Consider the following 19,813-nt stretch of genomic DNA (forward strand, 5'->3'; position numbering starts at 1 on the left):
CACCTTCACATTCGCAGCACCACAGTCCAACGATAACATTTTTTAATTCATAATTTTTGTCTTTCAGAGAAATTGCCTCTTGATAATTTGGATTTTATTAAAAGTTAAACAGCTAAACAAATAAAGTCCTTTTAAAAATACATTTTCATCAAGAAACCAATTATTAGGGTCATCTGGTGGACATGTGTAATTTATTCATTCTTTATACGTTTATATATTCATAATACAGTCTTGGAAAAGAGTTGACAGAAAGAGATTCCCACTAATCCTTAGTTTGTGAATTTGAGATAATATCAAAGCCTTGAGAATTTTTGTAAGTTGACATAAGTTTACATGGGTCATTGAAAGTGCTTGAATTTATATACTTTGTGCAAGAACAGAAAATCAAGTTCTTTTTGATTTCCATGTTCCACTGACTGCAAGTTGTCTCCTGCAGTTGCGTCATTGCTTCACGCGCCACCTGCCACCACCTACACAGCATAATTGGGTGTTCACACATTCAAACCTCTAAATTGTTGTTTGTGAGCTTCTGTAAAGCCTGCTGGTCCTCATAAAAATTCACAGTGTTGAAACAATAATTAATTTTGATTGTTGGGACCTTGGATTTGAGGCAAGCAGGCCTGGAAAATCTCAGTCCAATACTTCATGTTTTTATGGTTGCACCATCAAATGCATATATGTATTTTGGATGTCTGGTGCATCTTTTTATACACATTTCCCCAAAATTCAGCTCGACCATTTGTTTGTAACGATTACCCCACCAGGGTTAAAGGTCCAGTGTGTAGGGTGAAGGGGATATACTGATAAATATGGTATATCATATTCATAACTATGTTTGAATTAGTTTATAACCACCTAAAAAATGAGAATCGCTGTGTTTTTGTTACCTTAGAATGAGCTGTTTATATCTACATGAGTGAGTCCTCTTGCATGGAGTCCACAATGTTGCTCGACTGTAGCCCAGAGCGGACAAATCAAATACTGCCACTAGATGGAGGCAGGGTTGGAAGTTAGCACCAGCCTCCAGCCACATGCTGGTAAAGTATGCATGTGGCTGTTAGATTTGTTTCATCCACCAGCCAAAATACCCAGTGGTAATCTATTAAGTGGCTGGTAGCTTTTGGAAACCCCAGCCACAAAAAGGTATTTTCCAACACTGGCTGGGAGCCATCCACGTTTTCGCATCGGCCATCGTAGTTCTCCTACACGCTTGGCTCAAGGGAGGAGTTTCAATTTTGCAACCTCGCCACTGAATCTGACACACTGGACCTTTCAATGGGTTAAAAACATCATTTGCAAATCAGTCATACATCACTAGGTCTTCTAGAGCAGGGGTCTTCAATGTTGTTTCAATGTCAGGAGGACCCCTTAGCTGAAACACAGACATCACAGGGAACCCCAACACATATATTGTACAAAACTGAGTTGCATATTAGGCCTGCAATAATGTGTAGGGCAGCCTGTGTGTCATGTTTAGACCTGCCTTTTTATGGTGCATATCATACTAAGATATTAAAGTAACAATTATTGACAGATTAATGTATTTATACACCATATTTTAAAGCTGAGTTGTATCTAGAGCCCCCCTGTTGAAGACCTAGAGTCTAGAGCATGTTGAAGAGCTTTTGGAGGAGTGTAACTTATATGAGGAGGCTTTTAACTGAAGAATAAGAAAGTATTTTGGATTTGTTTATCCAGAGTCAGTATGCATTAAAACATGCTTCAGACTCTGAAAACTCTAGTTCTGTATTTAGGGGTTAAAACAATCTGAAAGCTCTCATGTTACTTGTTCATTTTAACTTCATGGAGAAATATAAGCAGTGTAGCTCGAGTCAAACACTGTGAATCAGTAGGACTCAACTCCCAGGCGATAGAGCTGCTTAAAATTATCCCTTGTATGTATCACATGGCACTGTGCATTTCTTTGAGCAGAGGGTGACTCATTCATTCAGACTGCACACCCATTACAGTGGGAGAGAGACAGAGCAAGAGCGAGAGAGGAACAGCCATCTAACAAGTGCCAAACTTGAGGCCAACCTCTCTCCTCTCCTCCCATCTCATTCTTTCCTATATGGGCACCCACAGATGGACTTGCAGACAGCACAGTAACAGACTGAACAGTGCTGGAGAACTAGGAGGGACTCTCTGATCGCAAGATAACCAAGAAAATTAACAGACAAGTCAACGAATATCCTCACAGCAGAGTTTTCTCTTCGTCAGACCAGCTCTAAAAAGGTAAATCTTCCCATCCAAGCTGACATCGTTTATGCAGGGACATTACTTTGATTCTTGGGTGGAGTCGATGACCCCTCCCATGTCTTTTGATTAATTGTGCTTTGTCTTTTGTGTATTTTATGTAACTGCACTCAAAACAGTTGGAAGTTTCTGGAAGCAGTGCACACTTTGCAGTTGTTTATGTTTTCTTTTCAGTTCTAAACCTGAAGTTATGCCTTTGTTTTACGTATGAAAGTTCACAGATCTGAACTTTCCTCTCCTTAAAAGTCAAAATCTACTTTTATCGAAGAACAAGGCATGTTTTTATTATTGTTTTCTGGATTTATTTTAATGTTAACAGTAGTGAATGTAGATTTGCAGACAGAACTGCATGGTCAGCTTCCTCCATCCTCCTATGTAAAGTCCTGTTCTTATTGTACTAAGTAAAAAGAATTCTGTACATTAGTTGTGCATGAAAAACTAACTTTCAGAATGATAAAAATTGATGATCATGTCTATTTCTGCACAGATAGAAGTGCAATGGCAACACCAAAAAACACTCCCCGAGGTGCCAACACCCCTCTATCCCCCAACCGCATCACCCGTCTCCAGGAGAAGGAGGATCTGTCTAACCTCAACGACCGTCTGGCCGTCTACATCGACAAGGTGCGCTCTCTGGAGACTGAGAACGCCGGCCTGCGTCTGCGCATCACTGAGTCAGAGACAGAGGTCAGCCGGGAGCTGACGGGCCTGAAAGCTGCTTACGAGACCGAGCTGGCCGATGCCCGTCAGACTCTGGATTCTGTGGCCAAGGAGCGAGCGCGTCTGCAGCTGGAGCTGGGAAAGCTGCGAGAGGACTACAAGGAGCTGAAAGCAAGGTGGGCTACAGCACATCAATCTAAATCTAGTGTTTTCTGAGTATGCATGTGTGATAAATGGAGATAAATCAATTTAATTAGGGTGGAGAGGGATGTCTCAGCACTTCAGAGGCCCTGAATTCCTTAAAAGCGCCCATGTGTATTTGTGAGATGTAGTTTCTTTACAATCAAAGTAAGACTATATAACTTTAAAAAGACAAATAACACATTATTCGTCCAAGAGATGGAAAGCTGGGTTCACAGAGAACAAATACACCTTTCCTCAGTTCAGTACACTCAGGAGTTTAGCTGTTGCAGCCTCGTGGTCTGGTATGACCAGCAGCTAATGGTGGCTAATATTAGCAAACTTTAGATATATATTGTAAACAAACTACTGTGTCAGTTAGCAGTCTCTATGACTCGTTTCTACTTGTTTTCGCATTTACTATTATTCTATTATTAGCACTTTTGGCCACAGTAGCTGTTGCAAAGCTAAAACAACATAGGCTAGCTTTAAAGTCAGAATCACAAAACTTTATTGGAGTACACTATAACTGTAGACATAAAGTAACACAATTATTTCTTCTTCAGCTCTTATGGGAGAACACATAAGAGAGCTAAATTATAGACTGTATAAAAAAACAGACGTAGCTACCCACTGGTTTGTGGACTGCTGTTTTGAAGCCTGAAGTTTAGCAATTAAGCTGTCGCCATCTTGTTTTTTTGGAGCCAGAAGTGACCATATTTCATAAGAGGGTGGAGCTGTGGAGGAGTGAGGATGGACCTGACTCACACACTATAGTGACGCCTTGCAGACAGCTTGTCACTCAAGTGGCCACATTCCGAAATATGTGTAATTTAATTTGATGTAAGTGGGTGAGTCGTATAATAATTCACCTACCTACAGTTGTTATGAATGTTGAAGTAAGCTATTAAGAACAAAGAACCTTTTTTATTGTATCAGGCTATAAACATTTTCTGCTATAAAGTTTGACATTTTAACATGAGGGTCTATTGACTCGCTTCTGGAGCCAGCCTCAAGTGGTCATTCAAGGATCTGCAGTTTTTGGCACTTGAGAGTTGGCTCCATTCTTAAGCCATAGAGGTTACAACTAGCTGAATTTGTGTGATTAGTTGTTTTTCCCCCAAGATTAAAGGGGTTTTTGGTAAAAAAAAAAAAAAAAAAAAAAGACACAAGTCTTTGTTCATCTGATTATCATGGGAGGACACAGCTGCCTTGAGGCTTCTGAAACCCATTTTCAACCAAATCTTTCTCAGTAAAAGCATGAATAAGAGTGTTGTGATTGCTGTGTTAGATCTAAAACTTCTCTGCGCATGATACACAGCAGCAGAACACAGTTACTCATTAGCTTTTAATAGCTGATGCTTTACTGCTGACAATCTGCGAGCAGTGTTGCCCTGCCACCGGGGCCACTCCCAAGCTTCAGCATACCCTCCTCATTGCTCACTTCAGTTTGACGTCGGGCTCCTAGTCCGACTCCTTCCCATACTGCCACATCCAGAGCCTGATGACTAACTCTTTCCCCAGTTTCTCCTCCTTCACCAAAGTAATCATTATACACACAATACGTGGCAGTGTTTAGAGGGCTCCAGTCCTGCCTCCATTATTTTTCCATAAATATTGAGACGACGGCCGATGTGTGTTTGGCAAAGCCAAGCTGTTGCCATGGCAGCATCTAGGCTAAACACCAACGGCTGTGGTTTGTGGCAACCACATACACGGGACTGGTTGTGGATGACTGTGGCCTATGAGTCATATGCACCGAGGGTCTTTCCCGTTTCTGTTTCATCCGGGCTACATCCTTATTCAAAAATAACTCATCTTTGTTTCATTAGACTGCGTGTAGGAAACTGTACTTATCCATTTTCCACATGGTTCTTAAGTTACAAAGCAGAATGAATGGGATGTCAACTCAACATCTGAGACAATTTTTGTCTTTGCAGGAACACCAAGAAGGAGGCAGAGTTGGCTGCAGCACTGCAGAGGCTCAAAGACCTGGAAGCTCTGCTGAACTCAAAGGATGCGTCCTTGACGACAGCTCTAGGAGAGAAGCGTAACCTTGAGGTGGAAAACAGGGACCTAAAGGCACAGGTTGCCAAGGTAAACACAAACCCACGCTCAATTTATAGCTCTGTGGAAACACATCTGGGGTCAATCTTTCTGCAGTCAGCCCACAGGCTCACCAACACTTAGTTTGTCCCTCATAACTCCTGTGTGTTTTCCACAAAAACCTGTCAGCTTATCAAAGCTACAACCCTGTTCTGCCTCCTCCACTGCCCATTTATTTCCAGTGGAGGTTTGTAAGGGCCTCACTAACCCAGGATCATTTTCTGGAGTATAAATAAAATATAATATTCAGTACTGGCGTGTGTCTGTGTGAGCAAATGGATTTCTTTGCTGACTTCAGCTTTTCTGTCATGGCTGCTGGAGCTCAGACATTTTGATTAAAGAACAGTCTCCCTGCTCTCCTGCCCTCCAGCTGTATTTACTGCGTATTTCTGCACCCTGGTGCCTGTTCATGTGAGTGTTTGTACATGGCTTTGTACTAATACTCAGCTCCTGTTGTGCCTTTTTAGCTGGACACCAGTCTGGCTGATGCCAAGAAGCAGCTGCAGGATGAGATGCTGAGGAGGGTGGACGGAGAGAATCGCATCCAGACCCTAAAAGAGGAGCTGGACTTTCAGAAGAACCTCCACTCTGAGGTATGTCTTAGCATGAATTAATCATTCTTAAAAAGAACTCTCACTCCCTCCCTTTCTTTTCTTTTTTATTTGATCACATCAGCACCCACCTATTAGTAAAAAAAATGAAATTTGTTGTTGAGAGTGAAAATTATTTTGTTGGTAATTCTCTAACAGGAACTGCGGGAGACAAAGCGACGTCATGAGTCTCGTATGGTTGAGTTGGACAACGGCCACCAGCAGGACTTTGAAAGCAAGTTGGCTGAGGCGCTGATGGACATGCGCAGCCAGCATGAGCTGCAGTTTAAAATGTACAAAGATGAGATTGAGAAGACCTACAATTCCAAGGTAGACTGTGAATTTCACAACAGTAACTAAACATGTTAAGATAGGAATCAAGCTGCTGGTAGGACAGTTTTGTTGTGGAGCAGCTATGTAGTTTTACAAAATAGTACTAATGAACCTACCTTGTTGTCTCTTTCTTTCAGCTGGAAAATGCTCGTCAGTCAGCGGACAGGAGCAGTCACCTGGTTGGAGCAGCACACGAGGAACTCCAGCAGACAAGAATCCGCTTGGAGTCCACGTCTGCTCAGCTCAGCCAGCTGCAGAAACAGGTGATCTGAAATGAGCATCTCACAAATATCATATTCATGGTTCTTACTGGGACTTAAGTCTTCTGTAGGATACTTGCTGTGTTGTAAGACTTACATAAAAACTCCCATCCTTCTATCACTGAATTTTCTAAACTCCTGGAAGGACCAAGGGAGGGTGTGAAATGACGAAAAAGTGCTTCTGCACTGTGTACTTTATGTGTCAGCTACTATGACCAAGACATATTTCCCAAGAGACAAAGTAATTTCAAATCTTACCCGTCTATTTTTGATCTCACAATAACTGTGTAATTTTTCTGTCTGACCCAGCTGGCAGCCCGTGAGGCGAAGTTAAGGGAATTGGAGGACGCCCTGTCTCGGGAGAGAGACACCACCCGTCGCCTGCTGGGAGAGAAAGACAGAGAGATGGCCGAGATGAGGCAGCAAATGCAGCAGCAGCTGGATGAGTACCAGGAGCTCCTGGATGTCAAGCTGGCTCTGGATATGGAGATATGCGCATACAGGAAGCTGCTGGAGGGAGAGGAGCAGAGGTGTGCTGACACTCACAATGACATTAATTCAGTAAAATAAGACTTTTGATAATTTGTGACTGAACATCATCATGTTTGTTTCTGCAGGCTGCGTCTCTCTCCCAGCCCCCCGCCCACCAAAGTGACAGGAAGTCGTTCCTCTACTTCAGGAGCTCACTCTAGATCAGTCCACCACTACAGTGCTCACAGCTCTCCTGTCAAGAGGCGCCGCCCCAACGACACCGACAGCGAGGCCTCGAGCATCGCAGGTGGAGCTGTGTCCCGCACTCGCATCAGCCAGCAGGCCTCAGCCAGCGGACGGGTCACTGTGGATGAGGTGGACCTGGATGGGAAATATGTCAGACTCAGCAACAAATCAGATGAGGTGAGAAGAAGGATAATGTTGGTGTAAACTAAAGGCTCTTTCTGCTACAGTTGCACAATGTGTGGTTGGTCAATACAAGATGTCTACAGTTTTCTGACATTGTTAATAGAGACTGAATTTTTAAAGAAATATACCTCTCACCTTCATTTGACATTTGGCCCACCAGGATCAGAATTTGGGGAACTGGCAGGTGAAGCGACACGTGGGATCTGGTGTTCCGATCATCTTCAAGTTTCCAGTAAAATTCACCTTGAAAGCTGGCCAGAGGGTCACGGTAAGAAACACCCTTACTCACTAGAGTCACAAAATCAGCACAGCAACAAACACAGTTGCAGATACCTCACCCTTTATTTGTACCTTCACCATGGGTGACAGATCTGGGCCTCTGGCGCTGGGGGCACCCACAATCCTCCCTCTGACCTGGTGTGGAAGACTCAGCCCTCTTGGGGCACCGGAGACCTGTTCCAGACCACCCTGATCAGTGCCAACGGAGAGGTATTTTAAACTTACCAGTCAAACTTATGGTATTTTATTTAAGCTTTGATACTATGATGACATTAAGTTTATTATTGCCACAGTGCTCGTGTCAAGTTATGTTGGCCGAAATAAACACTCTAATACTTTTCCTTCAGGAAATGGCCATGAGGAAGGTCACCCGCACACAGTTTGAAGATGAAGATGATGACATGGTGAGAGAAAGACCCACAACACCTTAAGAACGCTAAATGGTCTCCAAAATATTAAATATATTAAACTGTAAGACTTCTAAACAATAAATCTAAGTGCTCTGTGTAGGATGAGATTGTTATGTCAAATTAAATTAATATTCTGGAAACAGGCCCTGTACATTGAGATAATGCAGAAACATATAAACAACCTGTAATGTAATGCTTATATATTTTCTTGTTCTATAGTTGCTCTGTGAAGATCTGAGAGAGTTGAACAATAACCAGACTTCAATACCACAAACACATGCATTTTTATTAATATATATATTATTTTTGGCATTAATTAACTAATAGTTTTGTCAATAAAATGTAAGAAAATATTGAAAAAAGGCCCATTAACAGCCAAAACAGACATATTTGAATTACTTATTTTATAGGACCAACAGTCTAAAACATACAGATGTTCAGTTTGCTATCATATAAATCTTAGAAAAGCAAGAGATCTACACATTCACGGAGCTACATTAGAGGACGTTAAGCATGTTATTTTCTCTAGATATTAACAGGGCTCTATGCAAAATTCAGAGCTCTCAATATGTAGGCGGCTGGGCTGGCTAGCAGTAAATGGTGCTAACTCCATAAACAGTGCTAACAATGGCAACAGTGCTGACAGACCTAATGGTGTTATTGACTTGCCAATGTGTTCTCGTTAAAAGTTCAGTGTGTATGATTTAGGGGTATATTTTGGCAAAGATGGTATATAATATTCATAACAATGTTTTCTTTAGTGTATAATCACCTGAAAATAAGAATCACTGTGTTTCTGTTACTTTAGAACGAGCTGTTCTAGTCCGCCATGTTGTTCTTCAGTAGCCCAGAACAGACAAACCAGACATGGCTCTAGATAAGGCCATTCACATCTCTGCATCGGCCAATGTAGTTCTCCAACACAAGTAGCACACTGAAGTTTCAGTTGGTTGCAATCTGCATCCTCACCACTAGATGCCATTAAATCCCATACACATGTTAATACTGAACCTGTATCTTTGCCTCAGCAGGTGGCTCACAGCACCTGTGGAGACAGTGAGTACAACCTGCGGAGCCGGACGGTGGTCTGTGGCTCTTGTGGACTTCCTTCAGACAAATCCAGCAACTGCTCTGTGACCTCAGCCTCCCGCTCATTCCGCAGTGGAGGAATTTCCGAGGGTTTACTGCCACACTCCTACGTGTTCAGCACCAGCACTCCTCGCAAGGTGGGCACTGCAACACACACTATATTCCTTTTAAACTTTATAAAGACAGGCATATAATTCAGCTCATTTGGAGCCAGAAGCATGAGTGCTTTGCTGTATGATCAAGGTGTCTTTATATTGAATTGATTTGTGTGTGGTGTTAGTAACTTTGTCAATCTTTCCTCTTAGACTGGAGTCAGACTTGAGAGCTGTCCAATCATGTGAGCCCCTGGATCCACGCTGAAACACTTCAACTCTATTAGTTTTCAGTTATTAGTTCTGTAGTTACCAGTTGTAGTTATCAAGTTCAGTTCATGTACTTTGGAATAATGTTCAAGATATTATATGCAATAAAACTTTATACTGCTTTTTTATAATGTACATAGGCATGCTTATGGAATATTTTCTTAAATTTCAATGATGATTAAAAGAGTCACTTTTGGTTGTATTTGTGACATTAAGGATTGGAAATATCTACCAGCCTTCCACTGAGCATACAGTAAGAATCTACTAACTCCTTTAATGCCTTAAAACAACTGTCTGGGCCAATTTATTCTGAAAGCCTTGTTTACTGGTAAAACAAGAATTCATTGCTGGTAGATAAAATCATATTTTCTTGTGCTGTTAAATCAGATTTTTATTAAACCCCGTACACATACTGTTGCAGCAGGGTTGCAGTAAAGTCATTTGTGTTCACTTACTTTGAATAAAAGTTTCTTCTGGAGTTAGAATAAATTGACCCCAACCTTGCTACAGCTCTACAGAATATTTTGTATTTTTGCTAATATCAATAAACTTTTCTTTTTTCCAGAATGTGTCTTGTTCAACAACCTTGATGTGATAACCATTTAAGTACATGCAGTATTTGTTCTGTTTTACCATAGTGTATAAATATTATAATAGGCAGGCTATTGTAATTGTGGAGTTAAATCTATTTGACCAACTGATTGTAGCTCTCTGACTGTGATTAATTTACTATGGTCTTTTAAAAATTTGAGACAACAAAAAGTGAATATATGAACATTTCTGAACTGTACGTTTAAAACATCAACACATTAATACTCTTATCAGTTAACATTAACCTCTGGTATCATTTTAAAGTATCTGTAGGTAATTTCTATTTTATGAACTAATTTAGTTTACACCATATCAGAGGGATATTATACTTCTTACTCCACTACATATATCTGCCACTTATTACAACTTTACAGTTTAAGATTTTAGCAAGAACTTTTAATATTCTGCTCACATATTAATTTAACAGTAATGAATAGCAAAATTATTAGTATAATACTGAATATTACATTCTGAGAGGGGAAATCATTTTCCAATGTGTGCCTTTACTTTTTGTATATTGTATTTCTAGAATTGTCTGTATTTTTACTTCAGTAAAAAGCGCTCAGGACTTTTATCTCTGTACATTGACTTTCTTTATAGTGTCGCATTTCTATCTTTACTTAGGTATGTAAATACTTGTTCCATCAATTTTATGACTTTCATGATAATAATAATAAAGTTACTCAATAAACACCTGTCAGTAGCCTACTTTCTACCGGGGTCGGACTTTTATTTTGAAATTATGGCAGCGTTTACGTTTCTTTCAAACCCGGAAGTGGGTGACGTCTTTGGGCTGCAAGTGTTGTTGCACAGCTGCTACCATTTAATAAGCTAATTATTGATCTGTAAGTGGTGTCACTGCATTGTTTGTGAGGGAAAACGTGCATGTGAAGTTGTTTTACAGAAAGGCTCGCTAACATTTGGTGAGTGTTACTAAATATATACGAAGTCAAGCAAAGTCAAGCTGGAGCTAAACGTTAGCTAGCAACTCACAACAACTCAACAGCCTGTAGACTGTAACGTACAAGTACAAGTAACGTACAACGTGTTTTAAGTCTTAAGTTTTTATACTGATACTCAGCAGTTTTAAATTAACACACTTGACGATTACTGCCATCTCCATCAAGGGCTAACTAGTTAGCTAGCTACTCTGCTAAACTCACTACAGGTACATTTAGTGATACAGAGATGAAAAGTAAAGTAAAGATTATCACATGAAACAATACCAGCATGGAGTGTATTAATATGAACTGACACCTGCACAATCACTTTCTATGTAGTCATCAAGTTAACTGTTTGAAAGTCCAACTGGTTTTAAAACTGTTCACTTAATTGTATCTCTCATTTTGCCCATTTTTATTTGTTAATTACACAGATTTATTATATATCATAACAGTTAAAGAGAGGATTGTTTCCACTTGATTAACACTGGAGCTATTAAATGTGAAGATTAATATAATTTTTTAAATTTAATAGTTTGTGATTATGGACTGTCAACTAGCCTATTATTTTTATTATTGATTCATTAATTTAGTCTGTAAAATTTCATTAAAATATAAACAAAAATTTCCATCTCTGTTTCCTAAAGCTCAAATTGATATAGTCAGATTGCTTTTTTTTTTTTTTTTTTTTTTGTCTGACCAACAGTCCAAAATGTAAAGATATTAAATGTACAATAATTTGACAGTAAGTTAAGCAGTAAATCATCACATCTGAGCAGCAGGAACCAGCAAATGTTTGGTGTCTTTGCTAAAAGAACTGACTAATTGATAAATCCACTGACTTTTTTCAGACAAAATAATTTGACCTTGGGCTCTGGTGAATTTAAATGGATGTTTTTAATTTCGTCTAACACTTAATAGATGAAATGACTGAGCAAAAATAATCAACAGATTAATAGATAATGAGTGTAAAGTGCTTTATTTGATCAATCAGCCCAAATTATAAGTAATTGTATAAAAATGTAATTAACTTTGGCATCAAGAGTCTTGTCTTCCTGTAAATTATATTGAGCAGGAGCTGAGGGTTGAGGGATGATGGATGCAAATATCCTTGAGGAACTGTGAGTATGCAGCCTGCAGGTGGAGAGAGGGAGCAGAGAAAAATGCAAACAAGTAATGAAAGCAGTGTAGCAGCTGTAGGAGGCAGTGATGTCAGCAGACTGTGCAGCAGAGCTTTTAGAAGTGGGGGAATGAACTTCAGCACTGAAGTAGTCTATCTGAACCACAGCCTGCGGGCATTGCTTCATGTAAAAGATTCTTGTTTAGTAGGCTCCACCGCTACACTTCTATTGGTTCATTAAGTCATGGGATTGATGTGGGGATGAACTTCCTTCAGTTCATGGTAGAATGCTGTGCTCTCTTCTGTTCCAGCAGTGTGGATCCATCTGGATGTTGAGTGTGCGGGCTCTGTTTGGGATCGGCTTCCTGGTGACCTCAAGGGCCACGGCAGTCCTCACTCAGACAGGGACATGCCCGCTGTATGCTGCAGCTAACAACCACAAGAAGGACTGTTTCAGTAGCAGACCAGCTTCCACCATGGCCCAGACCATCAAGTATCTCGGGTAAAGTTTTATTTCTTGTACACAGACACAGAATTTACACACTAAATCCATTTACAGACTGAGTGTGTGTGTGTGTGTGTGTGTGTGTGTGTGTGTGTGTGTGTGCGCGCGCGTGCGTGTATAGACTGTCCAAACTGACCTGTAGATGCTCCACAGGCAGGAGGAGGCGCAGCACATTGACGAGGAACTCTTCAGTGAGTATGGCTTCAGCGTGGATCAGTTGATGGAGCTGGCTGGACTCAGCTGTGCCACAGCCATCTCCAGGGTGAGATGTCAACCAGGGCTCTTATTTTGAAATAACTTTATTTGCACAGCACCTTTTGTACAAGTCTGTGCAGTTCAAAGTATTTTACAAGCATCTGATAAAGAACAATGGGAGACTAATGCACAAGACAATAAAAGCAACAACAGCAACAACAGCAACCAATTCGGCATTATAATTGATTAATGTCAGCGAAATATAATCCATTCCTCCAAAAAACAGCCTGATCTTATTAGTGTTTTTTCAATGAACCTTAAAGACCTTTCAGATATCAGGTATATTTGCTACAGAAGTCACGCTGTGTTACAGAAGCCAGGTTTTGCATTTACAGTAGACGGGTATGTCTGGATCAGATTACATCCTGAAGAGGGGAATAATCTGATTACTTTCTTCATCTTCTGACTCTAAATCACTAGAAGCATGGAAAGAAAAGCCTCTTTTCCTTGTCATATACCAGTAGTGGTGTGGTGCTGTATAGAGTTTTTTCTGTCTGTTTTTTCCTGCAGGCGTATCCTATTACTTCCCTGGTGAAGGCCAGACCTTCTCTGCTGGTGATTTGTGGACCAGGTAACAACGGAGGCGACGGCCTGGTCTGTGCCCGACATCTTAAACTCTTTGTGAGTGGCCTTTACTTTGGTGACTGTCAGATCTCTCTGCAGCAGTGGCGCACCGTAACTAAGAATATACACATCCTCAAACACTGTACTTACTAGGGTTGGGTACCGAAACTCGGTACTTTTTGTACTTGGTACTGATTCACGTCGGTACTACTGAGTACCGATTGACTTAAAATGAATCGGTGCCAAATTTCGGTACTTGAGGTGGAGGCGGAGCGAGAGTGCATGACTCGCACCTCAGACTCAGCAACAATGGTGACAAAAAAATGTGCAGACAAAAGTTAACGTGCAGCACTGTTCCTAAATGTTCTCAATAAAATGTTGAAACTGAGAAGTTTAGACTATGGGCCCAAACGACACATAGTGCATCCAAATTCACACCCTTTCTTCTCTGTGGATTTTTTCCGCGACCGTGCGTCATAGCGAGAAGCCACGCAGCGGAACTGTAGCTTTCCGACAAGGCCGCTTGTCGGTAATCCAATGTTTTCACAGCGACAAAAAATGATAAAGTTACAATAAAATGATGTATAACAGAGCTTTCATACAGTTTTGCACACACATTACTGTTGGATGGATTACTTGCGAACGCAGGCTTACACAGAAATGCCATGCATATCACATGAAAGCGCAGGACCACACACATCATTGTGCTGTCATCCCATCACGCTATAAATCCAGATCAATTGTCTACAAAATAAAAACCTGACAAATTTCTTTACAATCAATTATACAGATCTTGTTATCAGTCACTTCATATAGTGAGGAATATCGTGTCTTAACATGTCTTAGGCTTGCGTGTGTTTCTCCCTGTCTATCCACATTTGTAGTCCGGCTTTCAAGATGCAAATATCTCCATATTGTCCAGTTGACACTCCATCAAACTTTGTATGACAAGACCAGCACACTTCACCTTTGCGTACCCAGACAACTGCAGCCTAATTATGCATGCTGACAGGGCCATAGTCACCATATACATTGAGGGGGACACATGTCCCCCACACCAATGCCCAAAATGTCCCCCCAATATATAACTAAAACTGAAAAACAAATATTATCTTGGAGGACATCATTGCACTTGGTTTACTATTTTTCTATTATCTTAGATGTAAATATTGCATGTTTATTTCAGATAAAACAGATTTTTGACTTGTGAATGAGTCAATGGAATTTCTTGCAATAATGAAAAATACTGGCAATCATGTCCGCCTGGCACAAACCACATGTTTTGGACAGCTGTGAAGTGACAGAATGTCCCAGCATCATGGTTCTTATATTGCCAGATTCCAGAGAGTCTCCCCTCTTCATATATGGCAGAATATGTCAACTTCCAACTTGCTATGCTGAGATACATGTAAAAATGTAAGAATTTAGTAACACAGAATAGTTTTTTTCATTGATATAAAAATTAATATAAAATACAGGCACATAGAAGGACATTAAATGATGGCAAATCTGGTTAGCCCAGATTGTCCTGAAAAAAACAAGATATAGTATGTGTATGTAGCCTTTATAATGACTGTGATATGAGCTTAAAAGTAAAGGTAGTAAAAATACCCCAAAAAGACCAAGGGCCCATAGGGTTAAAAAGTACTGAAATAAGGTACCGTTTGGTACCAGTACCGAATTCCAGATACCGGTACCGTATCGGTTCAATTATGAACGGTACCCAACCCTAGTACTTACACTGTAATACAATATTGGGTTATTTGGACTTACTTGAGTATTGCTATTTCATGGTACAATTTTACTTCTACTCCACTGCAGTTATTTAATAGTTATAGCTACTAGTTACTCTGCAAATGGTTTTTCATACAACACATATGATTAGTTTTTAAAACTTGCATTGTTAATAATAATTTAGTTAATTTTAATTTTTATTATTTTATTATTATTGAAATTTTGCATCAGTCAGACATCTTTTACAGTAAAAACCTTGCAATTCATTATAAACAATGCAGTCATCTTAAAAAAGATTTTAAATATGTAAAAATAAAATTCAGAGGTACTTATTGAAGGAGCTGTCTGCAACATTCAAAGCATACAGTATCTGTGATTCACAGTCTGAGCCGAGATTGTCTGTACACGACTCTCAACATGGAGGTGTCTGAGCTGGTGGCTAGCAGCTAATGGTGCTAACTTAACAATGCTAACAATGGCAACGGTGCTGACAGAGCTAACTGTGTTAACCTGGCGAATACCAGAGGGTGGGTGCTACGTTTCTGCTGCGTTATCATTGGTAAACGCCATGTGAGCCCAGTGTAGAGCGGCGTCAATTAGCTAGCCAGTGGGATACGCACACGGGGACTCACATTCACTAATATGCACATACAGCCAGACCATCTACTACAACAAAGAACAGAGGAGGTTGTATTACAGGTTGAGGTTTTTGCTTATTAAACTGCCCAACGCTGTATGAAGTTGTCAGCTATAACAACCAGCTACAAAAATGTCATGATAGGTATTATTTTCTTTAGTTTCAGGACTTTAAATGCAGGACTTCTATCTTTTTTTTTACAATGAGATATTACTACTTTTACTGAAGGACAGGATCCTACAGGATACTTGTTCCACCCCTGCTGCACAACATTTGTGTATTTGGCAAGGTTCTGACTTCAGGCAGTTAAGTTGCAGAACAGAAGGCCATTTAAGGGCAGTGTTTGCTAAATGAATCCTCAGTGGCAGCTTTGAATCAGTCTGAAGGCATTCTTTCACTTTTATTAAAGCCATCTGTGCTTAGGAGAGGTTAACTTTGCTCGCTCAAACTTGTGGCTTTAAAATTTCAAACTATGAAGAATGTCTTCTGTCACTCTGTGTGCTGTTGCAGGGTTACGAGCCCACCATCCTGTATCCGAAGAGGCCAAACAAGCCTCTGTTCCAGGGCCTGACCACACAGTGCCAGAAAATGGAGATCCCTTTCTTGACTGAGATGCCTGAGGTTTGGCGTTAATCAATTATGCAGCATTGTGATCCACAGTGGTGAAGAAAATGCATCTGCATGTTGTGTCTATGGATGTGCATTTCATTTCAAGCTCTGCAAGTATTGTATCACACATGATTAGATCTCAATTAATGAGGCTGCAGTTCAGAGTAGATGGAGCCTAAATTATCCCTGTGGGAGGATTTGGGTCAGAGTTTTTATTGCAGCAGACAATAGTCAATAATATACTTGATAACTAATGATGCAGAGTCATTTACTGATGCTTTCAGGTTATACACATGTAGTTTGTGCCAGTGAAATGTTGATGTTTGTTGCTCTTTAAAGGCAATGTAAAAAAACCAACAACAATGTTTCTGTAAAATATTGATTTCCCAGGCTGGAGTGATTGATGAGGCTTACAACCTGGTGATAGATGCCATCTTCGGCTTCAGCTTTAAGGGGGCTGTGCGAGAGCCTTTTGGTTCCATCCTAGATGTGCTGAAGAAGACGACAGCCCCCGTAGCCAGCATCGACATCCCCTCAGGTCAGCCTTCACACACTCAGCACTCTCCAAGGAGAGGAATTTGGATTTCCACTAAATAAAAATGCACTTGTTACCGTGTTGGTGAATTTTAATCTTACCCATTATATGAATGGGAGCATTTAGTTATGTAAAATGCCAAGATTTGGCAAATCTTTCATGGGCGCAACCCACATACTCAGCTCTGCTGCTCATCCCACAAACTCAGCTCTGCTGCTCATCCCACAAATGCATGTTCCTTACAAATATGGCACCATTTAAAAGGGAAGTAAACAGGCTCTCCAACGGTATATGACTTATTGCCAAGAAGCATTGTTACAACAAAGAAATAATCCACCAAACACAGATTTCCTTACTTTTTGTGCTTAGTTTAGTATTGGGTGGGACTGCAGATCTTGTGTTGGAAGGTTATTGGTCATATGTGTGGGTGGCGGGGCGGGTGCGGTATCGCACATTGCAATTCCGGTTTGGGAGCAGATCTTAAAAATCAGACTGTACAGGACTCTGGTGTGGAGTATAGACGTATTTTCAGATATTTCGTTGGCATCTCTGCAGGCTGAACTACCAACTCCATCAAAAGCACAGCGCTCGACTTCAGCCCATTACAGACAGTATAGGTTGCTGCAGTAGTGGGTTAGTCACACGTCACATTAAATCAAACAACGCTTGCTGTGATTGGCTGCAAGAAAACCATACAAATACTAATGTTTTCCTAGATGTGGGTACAAGAAGGCTTGAATGCAAGTATCGTTTGTCTGGAAAAGTTTGATGCTACTTGGTACTGGGTTATTTCAGTCGATACCTTAAAGGTTTGAGTACCGATACGGATACACTGTTCTGGACTCATGCATTTCTCTGACTTTTGTCCCTCATCTGTTCTCTACCGTGTGTGTCTCTCACACACTCCAGTCATCAAATTTGATAACTCTCAATCATTTATTAGTTATAGGTCTGGATCCAGATAGGAAGGCGTCTGGGTCCACTTTCATTTTGCAAATAAGGGGATGGCATCGTCCCCTTTTAATCGCCTATTGCTAAGAAGTCTTGATAGTTTAAAAATCCTGATGCCTAAGATATCAAATGTTCAATATGGTCTTTTTTTATCCAAATGTATCAGCTATTCGGTGAGTAGAATCGTTCAACAGTCACAGTTAGCTGTGGTGGAGGGGGTTTGACTTTATATGATTGCTTCTATTCATCTGTGTGTGACCAGCATAGAATTTCTTGAAAATCAATCACTGGACTTGCATGTAATTGGCTGTTCATGCTCCCAAATGGAAGAGTCCCATCGATTTTGGTGACCCTTTGACTTTTCCTGTAGTGCTAACATAAGACCAATCCTTCTGCACCAAGATATCTTCAAAACTAATGACCTGATTGTCACTTCTACAGCTGAGAATATTTAGTCATAAGAAGAAGAAGAAGCCTGTTGTGGATCGTGACATCCTGTTTGTTTTTGTTTTTGTCAAAGGTTGGGACGTGGAGCAGGGCAGTGCAGATGGACTGCAGCCCGACATGCTCATCTCTCTCACCGCTCCTAAGAAGTCTGCCTCCTTGTTCAGAGGACGATACCACTTCCTGGGAGGCCGGTTTGTGCCACCGGGTCTAGAGAGGAAGTACCAGCTGAACCTGCCTCAGTATCCTGGCACAGACTGCGTGTTACAACTGTAGAGGATGTACTGAAGGTTTGATGAGAGGATGGGTGTCCTCTTTAAAGGAATAGTTAGACATTTTGGGAAATAATTCTCACCCACTTTTTTCCAAGAGTCAGATGATTAAGATTAATTTATGTTTGTGTCATAATTACAGAGCTGGAGTCTGGAGGTAATAGCCTAGCTTAGCATAAGGACTGGAAACAAAGGAAACAGCTAGCCTGGCACTTCTAAATCTCAATCTAGACAGTTTTCTTGCTTTAACTAAATTTTTATTGCACACTGTAAGAGCTATAGAATAATGACACGATCTGTGCTTAGATTGGTTTCCCATAAGCCTTGCTGCCACCAGATACGATCTCCCGGGAAAAAGAAGCCTCCATTTCCGACATAAAGACAGGAATGTGAAATTGACAGTTTGTAGTTGTACAGGATGTTATGTGCTGTAAGAATTTTGATGTCCTGACTCCGACTGTACTTAACACACAGACTTGAGAGAGGTTTCAGCCCTCAAATCTAAAGGCCTAGATACACCAAACCAACATCAAAGAACTAGTGGTGACTAAGGCTGACTGTTGCATCATCTCACACTGCCTGTGTCTCAACCAAAAAGTTGCACCTGAACACATTGCAAAGACGACAGCCAACGACCAACTAGCACTGATGTTCTGTGCCTGTGTGAGAGGAAACATCTCTCCATACAGTTTCTGCTAAAGAGCTCAACGGCTAAAAAATGAGTCTCACCTAATGTAACAAGTTTTTTTTTCGATCTAACGCCCTCTTGACCTAAGCCGTATGTTTGCCCTGAGCTGAACTGCCAATCAGAGTCATTTCATTCACTGACGAGCTTTGCTGGCTCCCACGCAGATTCAACATGCTGAATTGACCAAAAAGGGCCAACACGTCACAAAAACTAGTTTGACAGATTGTCATTGATGGCCCAGCATTCACCAGTGGGTGACTGACGGCTTGGTGTGTCAGGGCCCTAACCTTTACAGAGAAATAAAATCAGTGTTTTTTCCCTAAAGGTTGAACTATTCCTTTTAATCTGGGAATGTCATTGGTTCCCATCGAGTGGATGGTGGTGGCTGTTCATCCAATAAGGTGTTATAATTATTAGCTCTCTGGACAATTTTGTTTTCATGTTGAAGCACAAAGCTTTAAGGTGGTGGTTGCTTCAGCTACATGAAAATAATAATAAAAAAAAGATCGACTGTTGTCTGCATTGTTATTATTTCTGTAACA

The 19,813-nt window shown here is 40.7% G+C and overlaps 2 protein-coding genes across 6 annotated transcripts; both read left to right on the top strand.

Moving 5' to 3' along the window:
- The first annotated feature begins 106 nt into the window (after positions 1 to 106).
- LOC117263693 (lamin-A-like) lies at positions 107 to 9,992 on the top strand. Of its 2 annotated transcripts, none has more exons than XM_033637289.2 (13): positions 107 to 2,235; positions 2,744 to 3,092; positions 5,037 to 5,193; positions 5,670 to 5,795; positions 5,952 to 6,122; positions 6,263 to 6,388; positions 6,695 to 6,915; positions 7,003 to 7,279; positions 7,446 to 7,553; positions 7,655 to 7,774; positions 7,912 to 7,968; positions 9,003 to 9,200; positions 9,369 to 9,992. In XM_033637289.2, the coding sequence occupies exons 2-13, from the start codon at positions 2,755 to 2,757 to the stop codon at positions 9,402 to 9,404; spliced, it is 1,935 nt and encodes a 644-aa protein (XP_033493180.1). In that variant the 5' UTR covers positions 107 to 2,235; positions 2,744 to 2,754; the 3' UTR covers positions 9,405 to 9,992. The 2 variants fall into 2 exon arrangements, with proteins under 2 accessions (XP_033493180.1, XP_033493181.1); XM_033637290.2 differs by having other exon boundaries at positions 9,006 to 9,200.
- A 796-nt stretch (positions 9,993 to 10,788) lies between these two features.
- On the top strand, positions 10,789 to 19,786 carry naxe (NAD(P)HX epimerase). 4 transcript variants are annotated; one of them, XM_033636515.2, is made up of 7 exons: positions 10,789 to 10,861; positions 12,389 to 12,579; positions 12,736 to 12,844; positions 13,348 to 13,458; positions 16,283 to 16,393; positions 16,772 to 16,919; positions 18,388 to 19,786. In XM_033636515.2, exons 2-7 carry the CDS (start codon positions 12,407 to 12,409, stop codon positions 18,585 to 18,587), a joined length of 852 nt encoding a protein of 283 aa, XP_033492406.1. In that variant the 5' UTR covers positions 10,789 to 10,861; positions 12,389 to 12,406; the 3' UTR covers positions 18,588 to 19,786. The 4 variants fall into 4 exon arrangements, with proteins under 4 accessions (XP_033492406.1, XP_033492404.1, XP_033492405.1 ...); XM_033636513.2 differs by having other exon boundaries at positions 10,792 to 10,939; XM_033636514.2 differs by having other exon boundaries at positions 10,792 to 10,939; positions 12,392 to 12,579.
- The last annotated feature ends 27 nt before the right edge of the window (positions 19,787 to 19,813 follow it).

Source organism: Epinephelus lanceolatus, chromosome 16 (genome assembly GCF_041903045.1).
Source record: "Epinephelus lanceolatus isolate andai-2023 chromosome 16, ASM4190304v1, whole genome shotgun sequence".
In the NCBI taxonomy this organism is placed as follows: Eukaryota; Metazoa; Chordata; class Actinopteri; order Perciformes; family Serranidae; genus Epinephelus; species Epinephelus lanceolatus.